The sequence below is a fragment of the Desmodus rotundus genome, chromosome 7 (assembly GCF_022682495.2).
Source record: "Desmodus rotundus isolate HL8 chromosome 7, HLdesRot8A.1, whole genome shotgun sequence".
NCBI lineage: Eukaryota > Metazoa > Chordata > Mammalia > Chiroptera > Phyllostomidae > Desmodus > Desmodus rotundus.
Window position 1 is genome coordinate 99,615,912 of NC_071393.1, and position 24,243 is coordinate 99,640,154.

The 24,243-nt window shown below is 39.2% G+C and overlaps 1 protein-coding gene across 3 annotated transcripts in view; it reads left to right on the plus strand.

Moving 5' to 3' along the window:
- GNG2 (G protein subunit gamma 2) overlaps window positions 1-22,343 on the plus strand; it is a 105,551-nt gene extending 83,208 nt beyond the window's left edge. For all 3 annotated transcript variants that reach the window (XM_024568312.3, XM_024568311.3, XM_045201949.3), the window contains 2 exons: window positions 2,081-2,196; window positions 19,154-22,343. In XM_024568312.3, coding sequence (XP_024424080.1) covers window positions 2,110-2,196; window positions 19,154-19,282 — 216 coding nt within the window. In that variant the 5' untranslated portion in view covers window positions 2,081-2,109 and the 3' untranslated portion in view covers window positions 19,283-22,343. The remainder of the gene's footprint in view (window positions 1-2,080; window positions 2,197-19,153) is intronic.
- The last annotated feature ends 1,900 nt before the right edge of the window (window positions 22,344-24,243 follow it).

A 24,243-nucleotide genomic window follows, 5' to 3' on the forward strand; every position in this document is an offset into this window, starting at 1 on the left:
CTTCTACTTATATCCCACTGGCCAAGACTTAGTCCTTTAACTAGACTGAGCTTCAAGAGAGGCTGGGGAATGTGTCTCTCTGCTAAAATATGCCCAGCTAAAATTCATAAATTTTAGTTTGTAAGAAACAGTAGCTTTACAGAACAGTGTCCAGGGGCTTGAAGATTATGGCTGCTTCCAATCTGGATGAATGGAAAAGTTAGGCTACCCTAATGGATAAGTCGCTATTCCATCTTGTCCCTGTGAGGTTTTGCAAGGTGGTTAGGTGTGTGTTTGATTCAGGGGCATATAATTAATTTCCCTGTAGGGCTGAGATGATTGGGTCCCTAACCATGTGAATGAAATCATAGTTGTCAAAGCCTCCTGTTATTTATTTTCTGTTTGTTTTTCCACGTTTCTTGGTCTTCAACATGTGAAAGCAGAGTCGGAGATCTTTGTGGCTTTAAAATCCCTTGCATCTTCCCTCCCATTTTATTATCACCAAGCCCTTTGAAAATAAATTGAGGCAACAGTTAACTTATGTTCCAATTTATAACATACATGTTGTCAAGGTGGCTTATTTTGCAGCATTCTTTGTAAAATAGCACTGTCTATAAAGGGACTTCTTTGTTTGCAGAGAGTTATACATAATTTCTTTTTTTGTTATGAAAAACCAGATATCAAGAAATAAGAACCAAAGGAGATAATTTATAGTCTTTTGCTTTTTTGGTAATTAAAAATTATTTTTTTATTATAGTAAAAAATTTATGTATCGAGTTTATTATGGGTTATTCTTTCTTCCCCAGGTTTTCTATTTGTCCTCTTTCCTTTTTTAGATGGTAACATGATCCTACTTTATCCCTAGATAAAAATATTCCCCAAAGCTAGCAGAAGTCACGGCTTTTAATATAAAGTCTTCTGAACAAGATTCAACCAGTGTTGACTGAAGCACTGTGTTAATGCTTCTCATTTCTGAGTCATGCACACTAATTAAATTGCAGCTCTCAGCCATTGCTTCATTATTGGGTGTCAGTGACCCCAAGGGGCACATTTACACAGATGGTCCTGAAATAGCATGTGGTACCTTGGCATGAAGTGAGATCAGAATGCAGGGGAAATGGGCAAAAATAAAATAGGATGCATTCTGAGATGAACAACAAGAGTGAAGTAAGACTGTGGGTCAAGAAAGAATTAGAAGATAAATAAAATTGGGATAGGAAGTGGGAGGGGGTGGGGACAAGGATGAGAAGGGTTCCTGGCAGAGCCAGCAGCAAAGAAACCATGTCTCAGTCTACCTGGGTTCAGAGCTCTACTCTCTAAATAGTTATGTTCCATTTGCATGTTTTGAAAAGTAGTAAATCTGTTGCTCTTAATTTAGAATGCCACTCGTGAACTCATTGATATAATTCACAATTTAGACATGGCACCCCACCCCCTGGACATTATAGATGTGTTTCTGAAGAGTTGTGAGTAAAGTGAATAGTTGTGAATAAAGCCATATTTCAGACAGAGTGAAGAGAAATGGCCATTTAAAACAATGCTGGATGAGTGACACTGCAAAGCCACACCTCAGACTACAGCATCTCCGCAGTTTAATAGGCCTAGGTGGCGAGTGTAGCGGGAAGTTGCTGTCTGAGCCTGACCGTCGAGAGAAGAGGGTAAACTCGGTGTCCTTAGTCCTGAAGGATTATGTAATTTACCGTTCCTCTCTCTGCTTGCCTCTCATCCTCCCGGGGCACTTCCACAGTATCTGACAGTAGTAGTACCCAATAAATAACAGCAGTAATAACATATACCATCACCCGTATTATTTTGAGTTTATTTTATAAACTGATAATTTTAATAACTTGCTTTATTAACGTGGCAGCATATCTTATTACAACTGACTTGGTAACATCCTTTCTCTTCCCCCCTAAATAAGGATGAAAGGGCAAAAGGTGAGGGAGTTGGGAAAGCAAACCCATGTTCCGGTCTGCCTGACAACTCGTGGCAGTGCTGGATTGAAGAGGTAGAAGGCTGGATCCCTCAGTTATGATGAACCTGTACATTTGGCAGCTCCTGAATTCTCTGATGCATTCTTCTTCCTTGTTTTCTTTCTTAGTGTGTCTGAAAAACCCACCCAGCACTCCAATGGCCAGCAACAACACTGCCAGCATAGCGCAAGCCAGGAAGCTGGTGGAACAGCTGAAGATGGAAGCCAACATCGATAGGATAAAGGTAAGGATACCATTACCCACAGAGCTCATCTAGCCTTGAGTGTAAGGAGCATGATTTGCAGCAACCTATCATTTACTTCTCTTTCCACACAGACTAATGAAACCAGCAATGATGGAGGGAAAACTTAATGATTAGGCAAAACTTCATTTGTCTAACGCCTTTGCCTTTTCTAGATTTCTCAGCATAATATGATAGTATAAATTAAAATTGGTTATCCACGTAGAATTAAAAACAAAACAATAACAACAAAACAAAATAGAAATAAAGCACAGGCTCATGACTGAATGCTAGACAAGGAAGTTGGAGAGCACGTAAAACGGAGCAGCCCACCAGTCGACTGCCCTTGCCTTGTAGGACCCTCTTCTTATTTGGGTTTTAATTTTTTTCTGTCCTAATTTAATTCAAAGTTCAAGTGTCCAGCTTTAATGTCAACTCCTTCTTATTCACCATTGTAGGTTTTTTCTTTTTTTCATTATATTTTATTGGGTTTTTTTTTATCTGAAATACAAAAAGCACACATGGTCTCCCTAAGAAGTCAAGCAGCATAGAGGCTTAATGGAAGTTTAATAGTCTACTCTTTTCCTTCTTTCTTCCACTGCTCAGATCTATCCTGGCAGCTTCACCTTAAGTTGGGCCTGACTCATACTGAACCAAGACTTTAACTCCAAACACTTTGTTGTCAGATTTTAAATGTAAAGTTGACCTACACGGTGTCATTATTAAGATAGCTTCGGCAGGGCCGGTAACATGAAATTTTGTCAACTACCAAAACTTCACTTTCCCAGAAGATCCAAGCATATTGTAAAATCAAACTCAGAAACATTCCTCATTTTACTAAAAACTAGAACATTCTTCCAAATGTCTTTTATATAAACTAGTATAGTTTTCCTATTTTCTCCATACCTGACCTAGTGACTTGGACAATCCATCCTCCTTTGGAGTGCGCCTCTAAAGTGTCAATAAATCATGGCTTGTGAGCCACACTCAGCCTACTGCCTGTTTTCATAATTTCATGTACGTATTGTCTCTGGCTAACTTTCACAATGCAACAGCAGAGTAGAGTAATTGCAGCAGAGACCCTGTGGCCCCCAGAGCATGATATATTTACTCTCTGGCCTTTTGCAGAAAACTTTACTGACTCCTAATCTAGAGCGATGGTTCTCAGCCATCTTTACACTCAGATCACCCAAGGAATTCTATAAACAGACCAATTCTGAGACTACATCCTATACCAATTAAATTAGAATCTCTTGGGATATGATTCAGGCATGAGTATATTTTTTATTAGTTAATGTAAATATATAGCTGAGGTTGAGAACCTCAGTCCCAGAGAAAGGGGTTAGCTCCTTTTAATTCCCACTAGATACGAGCAGGAGAGTGAAGGGAGAGCTGGTCTTCCCCCATAAATAAGCTGAGCAAATATTCATGGACACTTTTCTATCTACCCAATTGTCCTTTGTCAAATCTGAGGCCACAAGAGTAGAAGCAAGTAGCTTCTACTCTTCTTGTAACAAATTTCATTCATCTTTATTCACAAATGAGATAAAGGGTCTTCACCATCTGCCTTGCTCCTTTACTACCTGCCTCTTCTCCTCTCTTCTCTTTGCCTCTCCTTTTTTCTCTCCCTTACTGAAAAAGTCCACTGTGGCAGGTGGGCACAATAATTACTGGGAGAAGTGAGGTGGCCCAAGAAGTGTGGCTTCAGAAAGAGTTTTTCAGGGATTTTTTGGGGGGGGGCTGTTTCTGGTCATAGGCCTTCTAGAAAAGTCCACTTTGGCTTTGGGGTGACCCAATTAAGATAAAAATGTGAAGCACTATAGTGATTGGCATTTTCTGTTATCACTCAGCACTCTCAGGCCTGGCTCCTGAAGGCAGTTGTGAGAGTGTTGGTGGTGGTGAAAAGGTAACGGTGGAAGAAGAAGACCGACATAGGCCTTTTCAGCCATACGTCAGACCTTTATCATTCCTCACCTGAACTATTAGCTGCAAAAGACTCTTGCTGATCTCTGAAATTCCATCTCAATTACCCTCATGTTACTGCCAAAGAAAAATATCTATAAGAAATCTCATTATGTTCCTCTCCATAAGAGAATCTTTTTGTGATAGGCATCCCCTGTAAAATAAAATTCTAACTCTTTTTTTAAAAATTATTTTTTGCCCTGGCCTATATAGACTCAGTTGGAACATTGTCCCCTGACCAAAAGGTTGAGGGTTTGATCCCCAGGCAGGGCACACACCTAAGTTGCAGGTTTGATTCTTGATCCCCAATCTTCAGTCCAGGTGCATGCAGTCCCCAGTCTGGGTGCATACAGGAGGCAACCAATCAATGTTTCTCTCTTGCATTGATGTCTCTCTCTCTCTCTCTCTCTCTCTCTCTCTCTCTCTCGCTCTCTCTCTCTCTCCCCTCCCCCAAAGCAATGAAAAATAAATGTCCTCAGGTGAGGATAAAAAAAGTATTTTTCAATTACAGTTGATATACAATATTATATTAGTTTCAGGTATTCAACAGTGATTAGACATTTATGTACCTTACAAAGTGATCCCTATAACAAAGAATTACCCTATAATTCTAGTTCCCATCTGGCACCCTACATAGTTATTACAATATTATTGACTATATTCCCTATGTTGTACTTTATCTCTCAGTGACTATGTTTGTAACTTTCAATTTATGTTTCTTAATCCCTTTCACCTTTCTCAATATCTTATAGTTTTCTAAGTACAGGTCTTTTACCTCATTGGTTAAATTTATTCCTAGGTATTTTATTCTCTTTGATTATAAATGGGATTATTTTCTTAATTTCTCTTTCTGATTACTTTCTATTAGTGTATAAAATTCAATAAATGTCTGAATATTAATTTTACATCTTGCTACCTTACTGAATTCATTTATTAGTTCTATTAGTTTGGGGTAGAATCTGTAGGATTTTCTATGTATAATATCATGCCAACTACAAACAATAGCAGTTTTACTTCTTCCTTTCCAATTCAGATGTATTTATTTCTTTTTCTTGTCTGATTGCTATGGCCAGGACTTCCATTACTATGTTGAATAAAAGTGGTGAAAGTGGAGATCCTTGTCTTGCTCCTGATCTTAAAGAAAAAGCTTTTAGCTTTTCACTTTTGAGCATGATATTAGCTGTGGGATTGTCATAGATGACCTTTATTATGTTGAGGTATGATCCTTCATCTCCCCTCTGCTGAGAGTTGTTATAAATAGGTGTTGGATTGTGTCAAATGTTTTTCTGCATCTATCAATATGATCATATCCTTCATTTTTATCCTTCATTTTTTTATGTGTGGTGTATCACATTACAAAATTCAAGTTCTTTAGCAGAATATGCACGGTCCTTCTGGACCCTGCCCATCTTTTAGCTTTATACCCTTCCTTTTGCCCACATGTAATACCAAACCACTTAATTCCCTTGAGGGGAATTTCAGTTGCTTGGAACATTCACTCTCATCCTCTCTGCCTTTCTGTTTTATCAACTCCAATGAATTTACAGTTCCTTGAACATTCAGACCAATTATTATATTCTCTAAGAAGCTTTCCCAGAAACTCCTCCTAAAGTTGGACTTTTGCTGTTTCTTCAGTTGTTCGTTAATTCATTTATCTAGTAAATATTTTACTGAGAGATTTCTAAACTGCCAGGCCTCTTTAGGTACTAGAGATATAGAGATGGACAAAGATGAAGACATAATTCTTGCCCCCAAGGATCTCCTTCTCTAGTGAGGGGTTACACAAAGTATGAACAAGATCTATCAATGTTGCCAGTAAGATATCCAAGGAGCATCATTACCAAATACTATCAGAAAGAAGCCAACAGCACACCCTAACTCCCTTTGTATACTACTTCTAAAGACACCAAATAAATCACTTTTAAAAGAGAAACAACGCATTAGTCTAATCAACTGAGCACCAAGGAATTGCCTTCCTAGATGATCTTTTTTTGAAATCTCTGAATCCCTCTTGATGTTATTAGACCTTAATTGTTGCAAATACAGCAGCAGCCTGTATTTCAGCATTTGTTCTGCACATTGGAGCCAGGCAGGCATGCTGTGGTGAAGTGTCAGATTATTTTTAGTTTAGCTGTTGGATAAAACTGTGGCTGTGTTGACACAGCTGTCAGCTAGCTGGTTTAGGACTTGGTTATCTGCCTTTAGGGTCCCTTCAGGGCTTCTGAGCATTCAGGCTTCTGTACCTACTTTTCATGCATGATACTGTCAGCAGGAAGGGGCTTCTCTGTGAACATCCCAGGTCGCGATTTTCTAGTCAGAGTAGTAACCTCTTCAAGTCATCATTTCTGGAAGCAGTGGTTCTGTATATATCTGGTAAAGCCTACTGCTGCTGAGGCCACAAGGAACAGAGGGTAAGGGGGCACTGCTGGCCCTGGAGCTGCTGAGTGTCTTTTAAGCAAGGGGTGGCCTTATCTCTCATGTGGCCTCCTGAATAATTTAGGCAGCATAGAGTAGCCCTACCATAAAAGAATCTGAATAGCATTTTCATTATTAAACTGTCTTGTTTTCTATCCCTGCACATCACAGATCCTGGGACATTTGGGCTATGGAATCCATTATCTACTCATAAGCCTCAGGCATATATAAATTATACTCCCAGCTTTTCTGTGTTTCTCTGTTAGCATTTCATCCAGGGACAGAAAGTAAAATCAAAAGAAGCTGGGCAGGAGTCTGGGCGGAGGGACCGAGAGGGCACAGTGGAGACTGTAACACTCAGATACGTGAGACAGCAGTGCACTCACCCTAAGGCGAATGAAAGAAACCTTGTCCTGAGAGTACAAGTTGAGAGAGCATGCAGAAGAGTGAAGGACAGCAGGACTTCAGTAAGTCTATTTACTCATCACTATATTAGGAGTTTTTGGGTTTCTAATAATAGGAACCTAACCCCACGCTGGCTTGAGCAGAAAGAGGGGATTGATTGTAAAAGATAGAGAGTGTCTCAGAATCCAAGAGCAGAAATGTAGCTGGGTGAGCAGTGGACGTGAGAATTGGAAGGCCATCGGGAACTGTGGGTGTTCTGTGACGTGTCTCTGTTTCTCTCTGTGTGTCTGCCTCTTTCTTTTCTGGGCAAGAATAGGTTCCTCAGCTACCTATTTCACATGAAAGACGCACCATGGCTTCCTACGGCTCCCAGGATCACATGGCACAGTTCCAGCTTCATGAAGAGATAGATTGATTCAGTCCCTTTTAGTCTCAATTCCATATTACTAGAGTAGCATCTCTGTCCTAGCGAGAATGAGCCATCTGCAGCTACAGTCTATTGACATTAGAACTGAACCACATTGCACAAACATGGCTCTTAGGAATTACCCCATCCATATGGATGGGAAGTGGATAGATATTTAAGGAGGGGAGAGAATCACTATAAGCTGAAAAACTGTTCTTTGACAGAGGCCATTGTTATATCATGAAAGAAAATGTAGATATAAGAGCAAAAGAAAGCCAAGACCTGGAGAGTGGGTGAAATGATTGCTTCTTTAATAACTGGATGCTCCATAAATTGACCCCACATAAAAATGTCACTTATTTTTCATTTCTCCCAAATGTTCCCAGTAGCCCTTTCTAACCGGGTCTGTACACCATCTCAAGAACATGCTGTGCAAATTCCCACCTCTCTGGTTATTCAGGTCCGTCACTGAGAACACCCTTTCCCTTATTCTTTTTCTATTATAGGCTGGTTTATGTTACAAATTTCAACAAAAATTTGTATGTTGAAATCCTAACCCGCAACATGATAGTATTTGGAGGTGGGGTCTTTGGGAGGTTATTAGGTTATAAAAGCAATTAGTGTTCTTTCATAAAAGAGACCCCAGGGAGAGGACTTGCCCCTTCTAACATGAGAGGACACAGTGATAAGAGCACCATCTATAAACCACAAAGCAGGCCCTCACCAGACACCAAATCTGCCAGCACCTTGATCTTGGACTTCCCCACCTCCAGAACTATGAGAAATAAATTCTGTTGTCTATAAGTCCCCCAGTCTATGGTATTTTGTTATAGCAGTCTGAATAATCTACAACGCTATCCAAACCTTATGCCTCTATTAGGGGTCAGCTCAAATCCTTACTTGTCCATGAATCTTTTTTTCCATTCTGACCATATTTACTAATTAATTTGCTAATTTTACCCTCATCAGATAAATTTTTCCAACTAGACTATATGAGGTCTATCCAGAAGGTATCCAGCCATTAATATGAAAGCTAGAGACATTTATTGAAGAAGATACAAGAAACATTGTGCATAGGACAATGACGCCTAAGTCCCCTTCAAAGGAGGCACCTTGGGACCCCACACAGTTCTCCCAATTGCCATCAGCTGTTCTGTTGTGTTTTCCTGAATTTCATTGATGGTCTAAAATCTCTTCCCTTTCAAAGATGATTTTAGTTTTGGGAAAAGCCAGAAGTCACAGGGTGCCAAATGTGGGCTGTAGTGGGGCTGAGTCACGAGGGTGATTTGATGTTTCACCAAAAGACTTTGCACAAGACATGATGCATGAGTGGGCGCGTTGTCGTGATGAATTTGCCAGTGACCAGTTGCCTGTAGCTGCAGCCTTCTGAATCATCTGAATAGTTTTCACAGAGGAATGTTCAAGCTTAGTGCACTATTTGATGCAGATTCATTATTTTACTCGCTTAGTCATTTTGAGTGCACATGTTCACTCAACAGCGTCTACCACCCCCACTGATAGTACAGTGATCTCGTTACTATTCACCATGCACATTCCAGTCCACACCCTTGGCTGCCAGGTTTCATCCATGTTGCTCAAACCATTCTTGTTATATTAACAATGGCTGAACTTTTTCCAGACACACCTCAAAGCCAAAGACCATTTACTTCTTTGTATCCTTCATGGTGCTGAGGTGTACAGGCAGTCAGGAGACACTTTTTTAGTGAGCAGCTTGAAGTTCATGTACTAAGAGTATCATATGAAAAAACATTAGGAACTATATTCTATGTGACATGGCTAATTATATTTATGGCTTGGAAAATTCCAGAAATAAGGTAATTGGCCAGATAAAAGTGTGATAATAAGAGAAAATTTAATGAAATATAAAAAGGAAGAGCAGAATTGATCACTTTATGGGTAGTAAAATATACCATGTCATTTGTGTTTTTATAATTAGCCAGTATTTATAGTATATCTTTTTAAAAATAGTTCAACATAAAAAGAACAGGTTGATTTTCATAACTGGAAAATATGTATGAATTATTTAACCAAACATGGACATTTCTAATGATTAAATCATCCTTCTGATGATTGGCTCATGATAGATTGGAAGTGAACTTCACAGAAAGCTGTACTGAGAAATGGGCCAGTTAGTCATCATCCTTGTTACTAGAGAGGGGACATACATCCTAGGTTTGGGACTTTTCAAGTATTTTTCCAGTATTGAGTTGAAAGTTTTAACATTTCTTTCCTAAACAGGTTTGTGTGCAATTTATTGGACAGAATGAGATTCAAGCCCCTTTCTAGGCCAATTGAGACTATTTTCAGGGATAATAAAATTGGCATAGTATACTAAAGGACTAATAGAGAAAAGGGCCGTTCAAAGATGGCCAGTTCTAATTCATTTGACTTGAAAATAAAGCAAAAATTTAAAAATTTAATTCAAGTGTACATTAATAACAACATAAAGCTTTATTTTTATGAGGGTTGATATCACTTTTAAAATTTTAATAGATATTTGTTAAGCACCAAGTATACGCTTAGCCTTATGCATTGTACCTGCAGCTGGAAAAGTAGTGCTGGAAAGCCTCGATAGTTTGAAATATCCGGGGAATGGCGTTTCCTTAACAGCCTGTTTTCGAGCCAGGTGACGTCTCCCTTCTTAGAAAATGTAACTATTTTAGATGACAATTTTGGAAGCCTTTCTTTGATTAAATAGAGTAAACTAAATACAAGGTACTTTTTCTTGATGACTATTGTTTCTAAAATTATTTTATTTCCTTTTAAAAAATATCCTATTGATATGTACCATCAATTTAATATCATGTTGGAGGAGTGGGGAGGTAAAGCTTACTTAGAATATTCTGCACTGGCTGGTGTAGCTCAGGTTGAGTGCTGGCCTGTGAAACAAAGGGTTGCCAGTTCGATTTCCAGTGAAGACACATGCCTGGGTTGTGGTCCAGGTCCCTGGTTGGAGGTGTGTGCGAGAGGCAACCAAATGATGTTTCTCTCCCCTCTCTTTCTCCCTCCCTTCCCTTCTCTCTTAAAAAAATAAATAAATTTTTAAAAACAATATTTACACATTATTTTATAAATAAAATAGTAGATATTTATCTATACAATTATAATTTCTCTAGTATCAAAATCAAAGTTTGAGCCCAGTGCTCCTCACAGTCACAGTGGAAAGACCATTAGACTCATCTCTGGGCATCAGCAGTGATGCCTGGCTGCATGGTGACACCAGCATCGTGGTGACTCACCGCTCTCCATTCCCTTCATTAGTGAGCTTGCTCTCTATGGTACCTCCCATGTTTTCAATTCCAAGGCATAATAACAAAGGAAAATGAGGCTTCTTCTGCATTTACTAGTGTTTAAGCTAGGTGTGTAAATTATCCTTTACTTGAATTACATGTTAATGATTCAAAGAGAACTGAAGCTTTTAAGTGGCCGGCACTTTTGACCTTAGTAAAAGGTCTCTCTAAACAAATGTCAGACTATTCCGTCCTAGTGTGAAAATTCTGTGATCTCTTCCCAGAGGTTCAGTGGTTTCTTTTGCCCTCAACTACATTGCCAGGCCTGTGACAGACAATGTTCAATGTTCAGTATAACATCCCACTTTCCAGCCTCCATCTGAGTGTGATCTTTGAAATTTTTGTAAGCAACAAATTAGAGGTGTCAACCTGGATGGCTCCATTAATGCCAGCAATTCAACTGAAGGAGTGATTGAGTGACGCTCCTCTTAATGCACAAGCGACTTCCCATGTGCACAGTCAATGACAACCTGTCAGTGCTTAATTCTTTGCCTGATGGCTTGCAAGCATTTTGCAACATCATTTTTAAGATGTGTCTCAAAAGATAGACTTCGGTGGAATTACATAATTTGAGGTGTCTCAATTTCAGGATGTAATGAAGACGGAGCTGTATCCCAGCATACTGTTCAAATTCTTAGGTCAGGTTTTTATCCTTACAGAAAATTGGTTCTTCTCAGAGCTGTCAGGGTGTCTGCCTAGAGAAGGTTTCTTTTTTGTTTTGGTTTGTTTTGAGCCTAACATCACAGTCTAGTGACCTTTTTGGGGGACTTTCTAGTGACCTTTTTTGGGACTGTCTAGCGACCCCTTCCCGTTACTCCCTGGTTTTTAGCCCTAGTCTGGTTCAGTGAGGCTGCTGGATAGTGGGCTTTTAGCAATTGTTGATTTGGAAGATCCTTGCTGTTACCAGAAGTACATTCCTTCACTTGCCCGTAAGTTTCATCTCCCTGATCAAGGACATGTTCCAGCAGTTCACTCTCTACCACCGGCTCCTCACCATCCTCCCCAAATACACACACTCTCAATCCCTTTTACCCTACTTTACTTTTATTTTCTTATAAAACTTCGTACCTTCTAATATTACCTCTAGCAATTTTTTATGTTTTATTTTCTGTTTCCTTTATTCTCCCACTCAAGTACTGTGTAAGCAATTTGATTATGCTGTGCTTTGGAGTAGTTTGGTTCATGTTTCTTTATCTGGGGTTTGTTGAATTACTTGAGCCTGTGAGGTTTGTAGTTTTCATCAAATTTCAAAAATTTTCCCCCATTATGTCCTCAGATATTTTTCCCTTCCCTCTACCCCCTGTCTTTCTCCTCTCCTTCACGGACTTCAGCTACACACATATTGGATCACTTAAAGTGGTCTCCTTGCTCGGTGTGTACTGTTTATTTTTATCCTGTTTTCTCTTTGCTTCACTTTGGAGAGTTCCCTTTGTTGCCTTCACTTTTACTAATTTTTTCTCCTGCAGCATCTAATCTGACACTGATTTCATCTAGTATATTTTTCATGTCCAGAGATTTGATCTGTGTCTTTTTAAGATCTCCCATGTCTCTTTTTATCATTTTTGCTTCCCTCTATATTTCTGATTATATGGACAGTATTTACATCAGCTATTTTAATATTATCTTTATCTACTAATTTTTTCACTGTGTCCATTCTGGGTCTTTTTTGGATTCTTTTTTTTAAATTATGTTTTATTGATTATGCTATTATGGTGTTCCCAGTTTTTCCCCTTTTGTCCCCCCTCCACCCTGCACCCCCCAGCCTTCCAGCATTCCCCCCCTTAGTTCATGTCCATAGGTTGTACATATAAGTTCTTTGAGTTCTCTGTTTCCTATACCATTTTTGATCTCTCCTCTTCTATTGAATGCTTACCAATTATGCTTTTTCCCTGTACCTTTGCCCCCCAGTCCTCCTATCCCCCTCCCCACTGAAAACCCTCCATGTGATCTCTATTTCTCTGATTCTGTTCCTGTTCTAGTTGTTTGCTTAGTTTTTGTTTTCATTGTTTTTCTTTTATTTTAGGTTCATTTGTTGATAGTTGTGAGTTTGTTGTCATTTTAATGCTCATAGTTTTGATCTTCTTTTTCTTAGATAAGTCCCTTTAACATTTCATATAATAATGGCTTGGTGATGGTGAATTCCTTCAACTTCACCTTAGCTGGGAATTACTTTATCTGCCCTTCCATTCGAAATGATACCTTTGCTGGATAGAGTATTCTTGGATGTAGGTCCTTGCCCTTCATGACTTCAAACACTTCTCTTCAGCCCCATCTTGCCTGTAAGGTTTCTTTTGAGAAATCAGCTGATAGCTTTATGGGAACTCCTTTGTAGGTAACTCTTTCCTTTTCTCTTGCTGCTTTTAAGATTGTCTCTTTGTATTTAATCTTGGGTAACTTAATGATGATGTGCCTTGGTGTGTTCCTTTTTGGGTCCAACTTCTTTGGGACTCTCTGGGCTTCCTGAACTTCTTAAAAGTCTATTTCCTTTGCCAGATTGGGGAAGTTTTCCTTCATTATTTGTTCAAATGAGTTTTCAATTTCTTGCTCTTGTTCTTCTCCTTCTGGCACCCCTATAATTTGGATATTGGAACATTTCAGGTTGTCCCAGAGATTCTCAGCCTTTCTTCATTTTTTTGGATTCTTGTTTCTTCATTCTGTTCTGGTTGGATGTTTATTTCTTCCTTTTGTTCTAAATCATTGCTTTGAGTTCTGATTTCCTTCCTGTTACTGTTTCTTCCCTGAATATTTTGCTTTATTTCATTTTGGGTATTTCATTTGTTCTTTCATTTTTTTACCAAGCACAATCAGTTCTGTGAGCATTTTGATTACCAGGGCTTTAAATTCTCCATCAGATAGATTGGCTATATCCTCCTCCTTTAGCTGTCTTTCTGAGGTTTTGCTCTGTTCTTTCATTTTGGCCCTATTTCTTTGTTCGGAGCCCCTGATAAGGTGTAAGGGGGCAGGGCCTTCAGTATTCACCAGGGTGGGGCAACCCTCCTTGCAGCGCTGTGGTGCTGCTGGTCTGGTTGTCCTGTTTGACTGTTTCTTTAATTCTGTGGTTGTCGGAATTCCATGCAGTTTGATTTTCTGGCACTTATGGTTGCTTATTGATTTTAGATTGGTTGTTTTCTCCTTTTGGTTGTGCGAGGAAACGAAGGGTTTCTACCTACACCTCCATCTTGGCCAGAACTCTTTGGATTAATTCTTCCTCCTCATTATAGGAGAAATTTTTTTTCTTACTTATTTCATGCCTGTTTTTTTCTTGTTGTTTTCATTTTATACATTGTGAATTTTATCTTGTGGCATGCTGAAGTTATTTTAGTCCTTTAAATATTTTAGTTTTGCTCTGTGGTGCAGTTAAGTTACTTAGAAACATTTTGATTTATTCAAGGCTTACTTTTAAACTTTGATAGGTGAGCCTATAACAGCCTTTAACCTAAGCCTATTTGGTACCACGACTGAAACAATACCCTTCTTAGGACTGTACTCAATCTCCCATTTATTGTGAGGTTTTTCTACTCTGTCCAATGGAGACACAAATTATTTGGACCTTATGTGCTCATCAGGGATTGTTTCATTTGAGCCTTTCTGAAATTCTTTGCACAGCTTCAAGCAATTGTCTTCCATAAATGTGCTTATCAGTATTCAGCTAAAGACTCAAAGGAATCCTCTGAAGGCTTCCAGAGTGTGAGTGCTCTCCCCTACCCTCAACACCCACACCAGATCTTTCTCCCCTGTTACCATCACCTCAACTCGGGGACACTTTGAGCTCTTTGGGTACTTCCTACCTGTGCTGAGGCCTGGAAACCCTTTCAGGCAGTAAGGCTTATCCCGTCTCCATTCTCTCAGGGATTACTATCTTTGCTGCCTGCTATATAACATTTAAAAACAGTTTTTCATATATTTTTTCAAATTTTTAAGTTCAAACAGGAAGGTTTAATTGGTCTCTGTGACTCCTTCAGGATCAGAATTGGAAGTCTACAATACTACGTAAGTTCCACAGGGACAGGAATCTTTGTGAATTTTGTTCCCTAATTCCAAGCCTCTAGACTATGTCAGGAATATTAGGTTTTCAGTAAATATTACCTTAACGAAATACTTGTTGAATAAGATAATGTTTGAGAACTCTTTCGGCAATTATTTGAGTATCAACTGCATGCCAGGCACCAATTACACAGTGGTGAATAAGGCAAACTTGGTTCCTGCTGTCACAGAGCACAGTGCTTAAAGTGAAAGACATATATCAAAAAAACATAAAGAATGATCCTAATTATGTATTGTGATAACTGTTTCTCTATGAAGGAACAGAGCAGGGTCCTCTGAGCGAGAATAATGAGGAAAGTCATTATGGGATGAAGTGTTCTGTGAAGACTCTACAAAGAGGCAACATTTCAGCCGACTCCTGGAGGAAAAGAAAGAGCCAGCCTGCTGGGGTGATGGGGAGAAGAATATTTCAGGAAATTGTATATGTGAAGCTCTGAGGCAGAAAAGAACTCGAAAATTTTGCAGAATTAGAGGAGACCTATGTGGGGAGGAGAGAATACCACAACATGGAATTGGAGCAGTGGGCAGGCCCAGCACAGGCAAGGCCCGAGGGTCATTTTATGATGTTTTGTTTTTTTACCAAGTGCAATGGGAAGCTATTGAGAGTTTTAAATAGGGGAGTGATATGAGCCAATGTACATTTTTAAAATATCTTTCTAGCTGCATATGGGGAATACTACTCTTGGCACAGTTATGAAAGAAGAAAAGTTATTTAAAACCAAGATTCTTAAATATTTCTTTGTGCCCTAAACCTGTTTGGCTGTCTGTTGAAGAATATGGTTTCTCAGAATAATGTTTTTAATTTACAAAGGAAACTAATTATATTGAAATATGGTTCATCAAAATATTTTTGGGAAGCCCAGGCTGCTGTGGCTCAGTGGATTGGGTTTGGGCTGCAAACCAGGGGGTTGCCGGTTCAATTCTTGGTTGGGGCACGTGCCTGGGTTACGGGCCGGGTCCTGGTTGGGGCCATGTGGGAGGAGACCACACATAGATGTTTCTGTCCCTTTCATTCTCCCTCCCTTCTCCTCTCTCTAGGAATAAATAAATAAAATCTTTAAAAATATATATTTTAGGAAAATATTTGTGATCTAGTTATATGCATATTCCTTTATTAACTGATTATATAAGATCTAGTAGTGGGTCTAAAATTGTAAAGTGAGTGAACATGAACGAAATGTTGAGATGTTTCAAATAACTAACATGAGAGAAAATATCTGATTTCTATTGGCAACTAACTCACAGAAACTGCTATTGTAGTGTGTTGTTTACATCTATAATGGAAAGAAATGCTAAATTTCTATTAAGGTTAGTGAAAATAAAGATGTAATTATTTTTAATCATTGAAGTTCATAGACTACCCCTGAATTCTACCCATAGATCCTGTGTCCGTCCATTTGAGCTTCTATAACACAATACCATAGACTACATGGCGTATAAATAGTAGAATTTTAGTTCTCACAGTTCTGGAAGCTAGAAGTCCTCGGTCAAGGTGTTGGCAGATTTGGTGTCTGATGAGGGCCCGCTGCCTGGTATAGAAAGCTGTGTTCTCACTATGGCTTTACATGGTGGAAGACGCAACAGAGCTCTGTGGGGCCTCTTTTATGAGGGCACTAATCCTATTTACAGGGGCTCTGCTTTCATGACCTAATCACCCCCCAAAGGCCCCCACCTCCAAATACCATCACATCAGTGATTAACTTTTCAATATATGATTTTGGGGAGACACATTCAGTCTACAGCAGATCCCTTGGGAATTTTAACTTAGGAGGTTATTTCAGTAATCGTGGAGAGAAAAGGTGGAGGCCTGAACTAGGGCAATAGTAATAGAGATGACAACAGAGAACAAATTTGAGATATTTTGGAAGAATCAATGGGATAGTAAAGGGAGAGATTGCCTAGAGCAGTTGGGGAAATCTTTATGGAAAAAGTTGACCTAGGCATGTAAAATGTAAAAGAAACTGTGTGCAAAATGTTAAAAGGAATCATCAGAAAGCAAGATTTGCCAGGCAAACTGTTGCTGTGAATCATTGTAAGGTAAGCAACAAGGAGGACAGCTACGGGTTAGGAAGGAAGCACATTCATAGAGATTAAGTCAGGAACACAGAGACCCATGACTCAGCCACTCATGAGCTGTGAGATGGAAGGCAAACACCTAATGAAGCCTTAACTTCACATACTAAAGATGAAGATAATAATAGCATGACCTATAACACTGTTGTAGGAATTAAATGAGATACTGTAAAGTGGTTAGTATAGTTCTGACACATAGCAAGGACAGGTAAATATAAGCGATTACTTTAATCACTGCTAGGATTCTGGCATTGTTTTGGCCTGTCACCCACAGGAGATTGCAATCTAGTTAAGGAAACAAGGTAAAACATGTAATATATTTTGAGAAAGAAATCTATCTAGAATCAACTGTTCAAATATAAGAAATGAGAAATTCTAAGCTATTAATTTTTTCCCAGAATGACACTTTTCCGTTTCATAATGAGATTTTGAGAACTCCTGCCACATATTTGTGTGCGAGCATTGCAAATGAGTGATGATGGTGCCGGATCTCTTCTTAGCAAGTGAGTTTCAGATATTACTATTGTCCAGTCTCAGCTAAGCTCCTGTTTGGTGCAATAATGACTATGGATCAAACCATGAAAGGCACAAAAAAAAAGTAATCAAGATTCTGAAAGTCTGTCCTTTGCTTTTATTTAGAGGAACAAAAACAAGAACAGGATGTTTCCTTTCATTCTGTCATAGTAGCATTTCATAAAGATGCACAAGGAATTTTAATCAACCTTTAGAACTAGCCCTGCATTTGAGTAGTTTGTATGTGGGTGGCTGTGGCTTAATAGCAAAAAAAGAATAAGGGTTCAAATTATTTCTCTGCTGTGTACTTTGCTATATGACATACGCAATGTGCAGAGCCTTAATTTTTCATTTTTAAAAGGAGGATAACAGTTTCTACCTCAGGATTATTATGTAGATCAAAAGAGAAAACTTGAGTCAATGTCTGGAAAAAAATAGAAACACAATAAAAATATTTTATAAGCAATATAATGCCTATTAAAGAGTGAGACTTTAAGCCAAAAACTGTAACAAGAGACAAAGAAGGTGACTGTATAATGATAAAGGGGTTGGTTAGTTCATCATCAAGAGGATATAACAATCATCAATATGTACGTACCCAATATTGGAGCACCTAAATATATTAAGCAAATATGTACAGACCAAAAGGAAAAAATAGACAACAATACAATAATAGTGTGGGACTTCAGTATCCCACTTTTAACTATGGATAGATACCCAGACAGAAAATTAGAGGAAATGTTGGACTTCACCTTAACTATTCATTAGAACAAATGAACCTAACCAATTTATATAGAACATCTAATCCAACAGCAGCAGAATACACATTCTTCTCAAGTGCACATGAAACAACCTCCAGGATAGGTTAAATAATAGATCACAAAAAGTCTTAGCAAACTAAAGAAGGTTGAAATCATACCAAGAATCTTTTCTAACCACAGTGGTATGAAACTAGCAATCAGTAACAGGAGAAAAACTGGAAAATCCACAAGTATGTAGAAACTAAACAATACACTCCTGAACAACCAGCCAATGGATCAAGAAGAGATAAAAAAATCTTAAAACAAACAAAAAAAAAGGTAAACAACATACCAAAACTTATGGTATTCAGCAAAAGCAGTTCTAAGAGGAAAATTTACAGCAATAAATGCCAACATTAAGGAAAAAAAAGATCTAAAATAATCTAATTTTACACCTCCAGAAACTTAAAAAAAAAAAAGACTATGCACAAAACTAGCAAATAGAACAGAAATAACAAAAATCAGAGCAGAAACCAATGAAATAGAACCCAGAAAAACAATATAAAAGATCAATAAAACAAAGAGCTGATTTTTGAAAACATAAACAAAGTAGACAAACCTTTAGCTAGACTAATAAAAGGAAGACACAGATAAGTAAAATCAGAAATGAAAGAAGAGACATTACAACCGACACCACACAAATACCATGTAAAAAGAATCATACAAGAATGATATGGACAATTAAATGCCAATAAATTGGATAACCCACTCCCAGGGCTGTACAATGCAGAGCTGATACTTTCGATAGCCTGACCACATGCATCTCCTTCAGTTTTGTGCCCTAAGTGCCTATTCCCTCACCCTGGTCCTGGACCTGCTTGCAGCAATCCTGTGAGATCAAGAGCATCAACTCCCTTCTTTGCAGATGGAGGTTAAGTATCTTGCTTCACTCTCACTTGAGCTAGTAAGTGGTAGGGTTAGGATTTGAACCTGAATTCTCGAGGGAAGTTGGACATCAGTGACTGGGCCTTGACTGACTGCACTTGCATCGAGGCTTCATCTAAAGTTTCGGTGGTTGTCTTCCTTTCCAGGTATCCAAGGCAGCTGCAGACTTGATGGCCTACTGTGAAGCTCATGCCAAGGAAGACCCCCTCCTGACCCCCGTTCCGGCTTCAGAGAACCCATTTAGGGAGAAGAAGTTTTTCTGTGCCATCCTTTAAGTCTTCAAGAGGAGCCTGAAGAGCCTCAGGGCTCCTGGGACACTGATGTAGAGTTTTTAGCAAAGTGGGCGCCTTTCTAGTCCACAGCATTTAAATAGAGGGAGGACAACCATCCTGGGAACTCCAGGCTATGCATGTTTAAAGAACTGGTCCCCTTTAAGACAATGAAAGTCAATCCACACCCTGAGTTAGGAGCTCTGGTATCTGCAGAGCTGCCTGGAGGAGGGGACAATGTAAAGATAAAATCTGTGTCATTCCTTTTCTGCTATCCCTCCCCAAACCTTCTGTTTCTGCTTCATATTTAAAAAATAAAAACTCAAACAGACCGCTGTACTGAGCTAAGATATGTATGACCTTTTTGGAATGAATATTGCCTTTAGAATACCCTTTGATCAGCTGAGTTGTCCAGTGTAACTGCGGTTCGGTTTAATGGCATTGATGTCTAGTCTTTGTGCCTTCGTTTTCCCTTTCTCCCTGACCCTCTCTCTATCCCCCTCCCCACTAGAGTAGTACAGAGATAAGGCTGGACTTGTCTGTGAGACTGAACTCCAAGGATGAGCACCCAAAATGTTTAGGGAGATACTCCCCGTGGTTTATCCTCATGGTAGTAACAAAAACAATGCCGGTTGTCTGTGTTCTCTTACCACTATTCCTACCATTTGTACATGATAGCTTTGATTCTGCAAGTAAAAGTAAATCATGTGTTGTGACTGGTGCTTTCATGTATTTGTGACAGTTTTTGAGTACTCTTGCATGAACATGTCCTTATGTTACATCCATTCAGAAGTTTTGTTGTTTTACTCTAGAGATTGAAAAAGGAATGAGAGAGAAAAGAAGCTGGGAAGGAAAAAACTCAGTATCTTGAAAATTGAGATTACTTCAGAGCCTTAGCCACGCCTAAAATACCTCCTAGTTATCAGTGGTATAAATGCCTCTTCAACAGGATTTCCAGAATCCAAAGCATCTGGGTTTTATCTGGGATCCATGCGTCACAGGTACTGCCAAGCAGGAGAGTTAAGGCTCCACCAGGAGCTGGGAGGTGCTTTTGTCAAAAAGAGCAAATTCCTCCTTTCCCCAAATCACATAAATTCTAGATTGAAAGAACTCTTTCTGTGCTCTTAAGAAAAATGTGGCCCCTTTTTTTTTGTTTGGTTTTTGGTTTTTATTTTTTTGTTTTTCCAAGTATCAGGAGAAATGAACCCATGGCACCAGACAAAACTCATTCTCAGAATCCCAGCTGTTTGCCTGCCTGGGAGAAGGGGGCAGGTGTGGCCCCCAAGGGCCCCTCCACCAAAGGGGGTCGGGCTCTTTTTTCTACTGAGATGGTCTTTGTGTGTCTCTCCCCTATTTTTCCACTAGAACCTTTCCTCCATTTCTGTTCTCCATCTTGTTTGTTAGAGTCTCTCAACTTTATGTACGACTTCCTTGCAGCGAGAGCCCTGTCTTCCCAAGAGGTGACATTCATTGACAGTGACTTTCCATGGCAGCTCTAGTCTCCATCAGCAATGGGAGGCACTGGAAGCCTCTAGCACATCTTGTTTGCTTCAAAATCCCAAAAGGCCATTTCCCAATTAATTTTATTTTCCTCTCTTTCCTTACCCCCATTTTTTTTTTAAAGGAAAAGACAAAAAGACCTAACATGCCAAGACAGATTGTGAAACAGACTTGGTAAATATTTTCCTTAGTTCCTTTTTATGGGCATGCTGGTAAAAGAATAAATGCATCCAATTAAAGCTCACACCTGGGGTAAAGCAAGGAGAATACTGAAATATTTGTGAATGGAATGAATGCACTTCTATAACCAGATACTTCTGTTCAAACTTTGGGATTTTTTTTATAGTCCGTAGGACACAGATGAAGATTTAGAGGGCAAACCCTGGCAGAGCATGTAGTGAGCTACAGTGTGGTACCATCAGCTCAGCAATGCTGTGGAATCAACTAAAACCATGTCCATCTTTACATCAGCCAAAATATGAATTGAACATGTGGTCACATAAAAACAGCTGTGAATAAGCACTCTGTGGTGGTGATTAAGGCATCATGGTAAGACCCTGATGAGCTTCCTAATCCACACCACTTATTTTTCTCGGAAGGACTCTATATTTTCATGTTAATCTAGATCTTTGGGACAATGAAAATGGAATTAAAACTTTAGGAAGCATCACAATACAACTCTGGTAACTAAAAGTTAAGGAAGTTCCAAACTTCATGTGACCTTGTTTGTAAAAGGATAGAGAAGGTAGTAAACATACAGCCCATCTGAAATTAAGTTTAAGGAAAATGTTTTGGCTTTTTCATAATTTCATGTCCTACAGTATGGATTTATAATACAAGGGTGTTTATATGAGTTTAGCTTGTTGATAGTTTTAGTTATTAAGGGGAAAAAAACTTTTATGATTACTTATGCCTCTAAAAAGTTTTAATTCTTTTAGAGATTCAACAATCATTTTCACCAGCATAATTTTATCTTAAGGGGAAACTTATTTCAATTATTAAAGTCCCTAATTTGTGTGTATAATGTATTGACTGGTAATGAAATCTGACATAGAATTAGTTAAATAGTAACAATAACCTTCATACTTTTTAAAAAATGCATTATCCTCAATATTAACTCCATTTTCTTTTTTTTCAATTTTTAAACCAAATATTGTTTTATTTAAATCAGAGGTTGTAAATAAGCGCTTTGATCTGAGGCTAATTTGCTAATAATATTTGAAAGAGATTGCTTACCAAGGAAAAAACAAAAACCATTTCTTCATACGCTCACGCACAAATGGAATTTTGAGAATCAAGCATGCTGTGTTAAGGAATTTTTGTACTCTCTCTGTTTTTTAAATATTTGTTTCTAGCTGCTCCTGGCAATGCTGAATTGTTACATATATGCATTAATGTTTTCCCAGCCCAAAAATTGTTCATGTTTTTCCCATCTAAGATCTATGGAATGTGTCTTTCAGAGAGGAAAATACAGAAATGATGAAGCAGGAAGACCTGAATGTGATATGTACATTTTCATCCCACGTGGACCATTTATTTGTTTTAATAAATGGAATTTTCAGACTCACTTCATATGCAGTCGATCTTATTGCGAAGGGCTGGGGACCGTCCCCCCACTGGTTAATTTGGGAAGGTTGATGACACATCAGGTGGATGTGGACATAGGAATTCATCAATTTTCTTCAGGGTTTTGCTAATAGAGGTGTCCCAAGGAAGGAAAAAACTCACACGAGGCTGTTTACAAACCTTTCTCCCTGGTCCCCAAATCTCAGGTACAGGGTTGGGCACAGAGGAAATGATGGGGGCACCCCCAGGGCTCTGGTAGGCTAGACCATGGAGACAGGAGCTGCGTTGTACTCTAAGATGCTGTAGGTATGCCACCGGGGAGTTTTCCTTTTCAAAAAAGAAAAAAAAAAAAAGGAACACAAAGCGCTATTTATTCTTCATCAGTGGTTCATGATTTGAAAGGAGCACTGGAGAAGATGAAGGCTTAGAACTAGATTCAGCAGCTCCTCAGAGATACTCCTACTCAAGAAAGGCTTCTTTATGTCCTTCAAATTATGGCAGTAATAGACCGTGGTAGCAAGAAAGGAAATGTTGGATCTCCTGGGACTTGCGCCAATGACAGCAGCATCGCTAAACCTCTGATGAAGGGGCCACTACAGTCTGTGCATTTGTCATTTACATCACTGTTTGTTAGACCGTGGCCCCTGCACCACCTGCTTCAGAATCACCTGGGGCGTATATGAAAAAAGTAGACACCAGGCCCCATATAACTCAGAATCTCTGGCAGTAGCACTTAAGAACATATACTCGCTGCATGCTATAGTCTGGAGACTACCAACTTAAGTAGAGATGACCTGTGAACAATGCAGGGGAGCAATGCACCCCTCCCCCATGCAGTCAAAAATCTGTGTACGAATTCTCATTCCCCAAAGCTTAACTACTAATAACCTACTGTTGACCAGAAGTCTTACTAACAGCGTAAATAGTCAACACACATTTTGTATGTTGTATGTATTATATACTACATTCTTAGTAAACTGGAGAAAAATGTTAAGAAAACCACAAGGGAGAGAAAATACATTTCCAGTACTGTACATATTTATTGGAAAAAAAAAAAAACCCACATACAAGTGGACCTGCCTAGTTCAAACCTGTGTTGTTCAAGGGTCAACTGTACGACAACAGGTAGCTTTTCAAAATGCCTAAGGAAGACACATGCCAATCATGAATGTGTTTGCTCTAATCTCTATAGCGCAGGAAGTGCTGCCCGAGCGTGAACATAAAACCGAAGGGCGAGCATCCAGGCAGCTCCTGGACATGAGTCACTGAGGAGAAAGCTCGTGGGTTTTAACTCTGCTCCTGTTCTGTTGAGCCCCGTGGGAGGATTGCCTCCAGCTCTGGTTCTTTAATAAGCTGGTCACATTTTAGCGCTCTCAATGACGTGGGAATTGGAGCTGGGTCAGCTCCAATCCACAAATTGCAAATAATTTGCCAAGGGAAATCCCTTTCCCTTTGGTTCTGCCCCAAATCTACATTTTCTTCTATTTAGAACCAGGAGACTCAGGCAGACTTTATTTTTAATGAAGGGGGTCATGGGCTCCCAGGCCTTTCCTCAGTAAGAACTCCTACTCTTTCTCCATGTCCATAATAAGAGAAGCCTGGGGGGTGGGGAGGGAGGAGTGGGCAGTGTACCTCCACGCTAAGGTGACAGACAGTGGCTGGTGACTTTAGTCTATACTATATGCAAGCAAACAAGAGTCCATCTAGCATGAGCTAGAGAATCAGAATCAGGCCCGAGTTCCCGTGTGGCCTTCGGCAAGTCCTTTAACCTCTTCATGCTATAAAATGGGGACAAGAATACCTGATTCGCGTGCCTCACTAAGTTGCCAAAACCAAATGAAAGACAGCCTGTAAAGGGCACCACAAAGGAAGAGGTGATAAAGAATTATTGGACAGTGCTT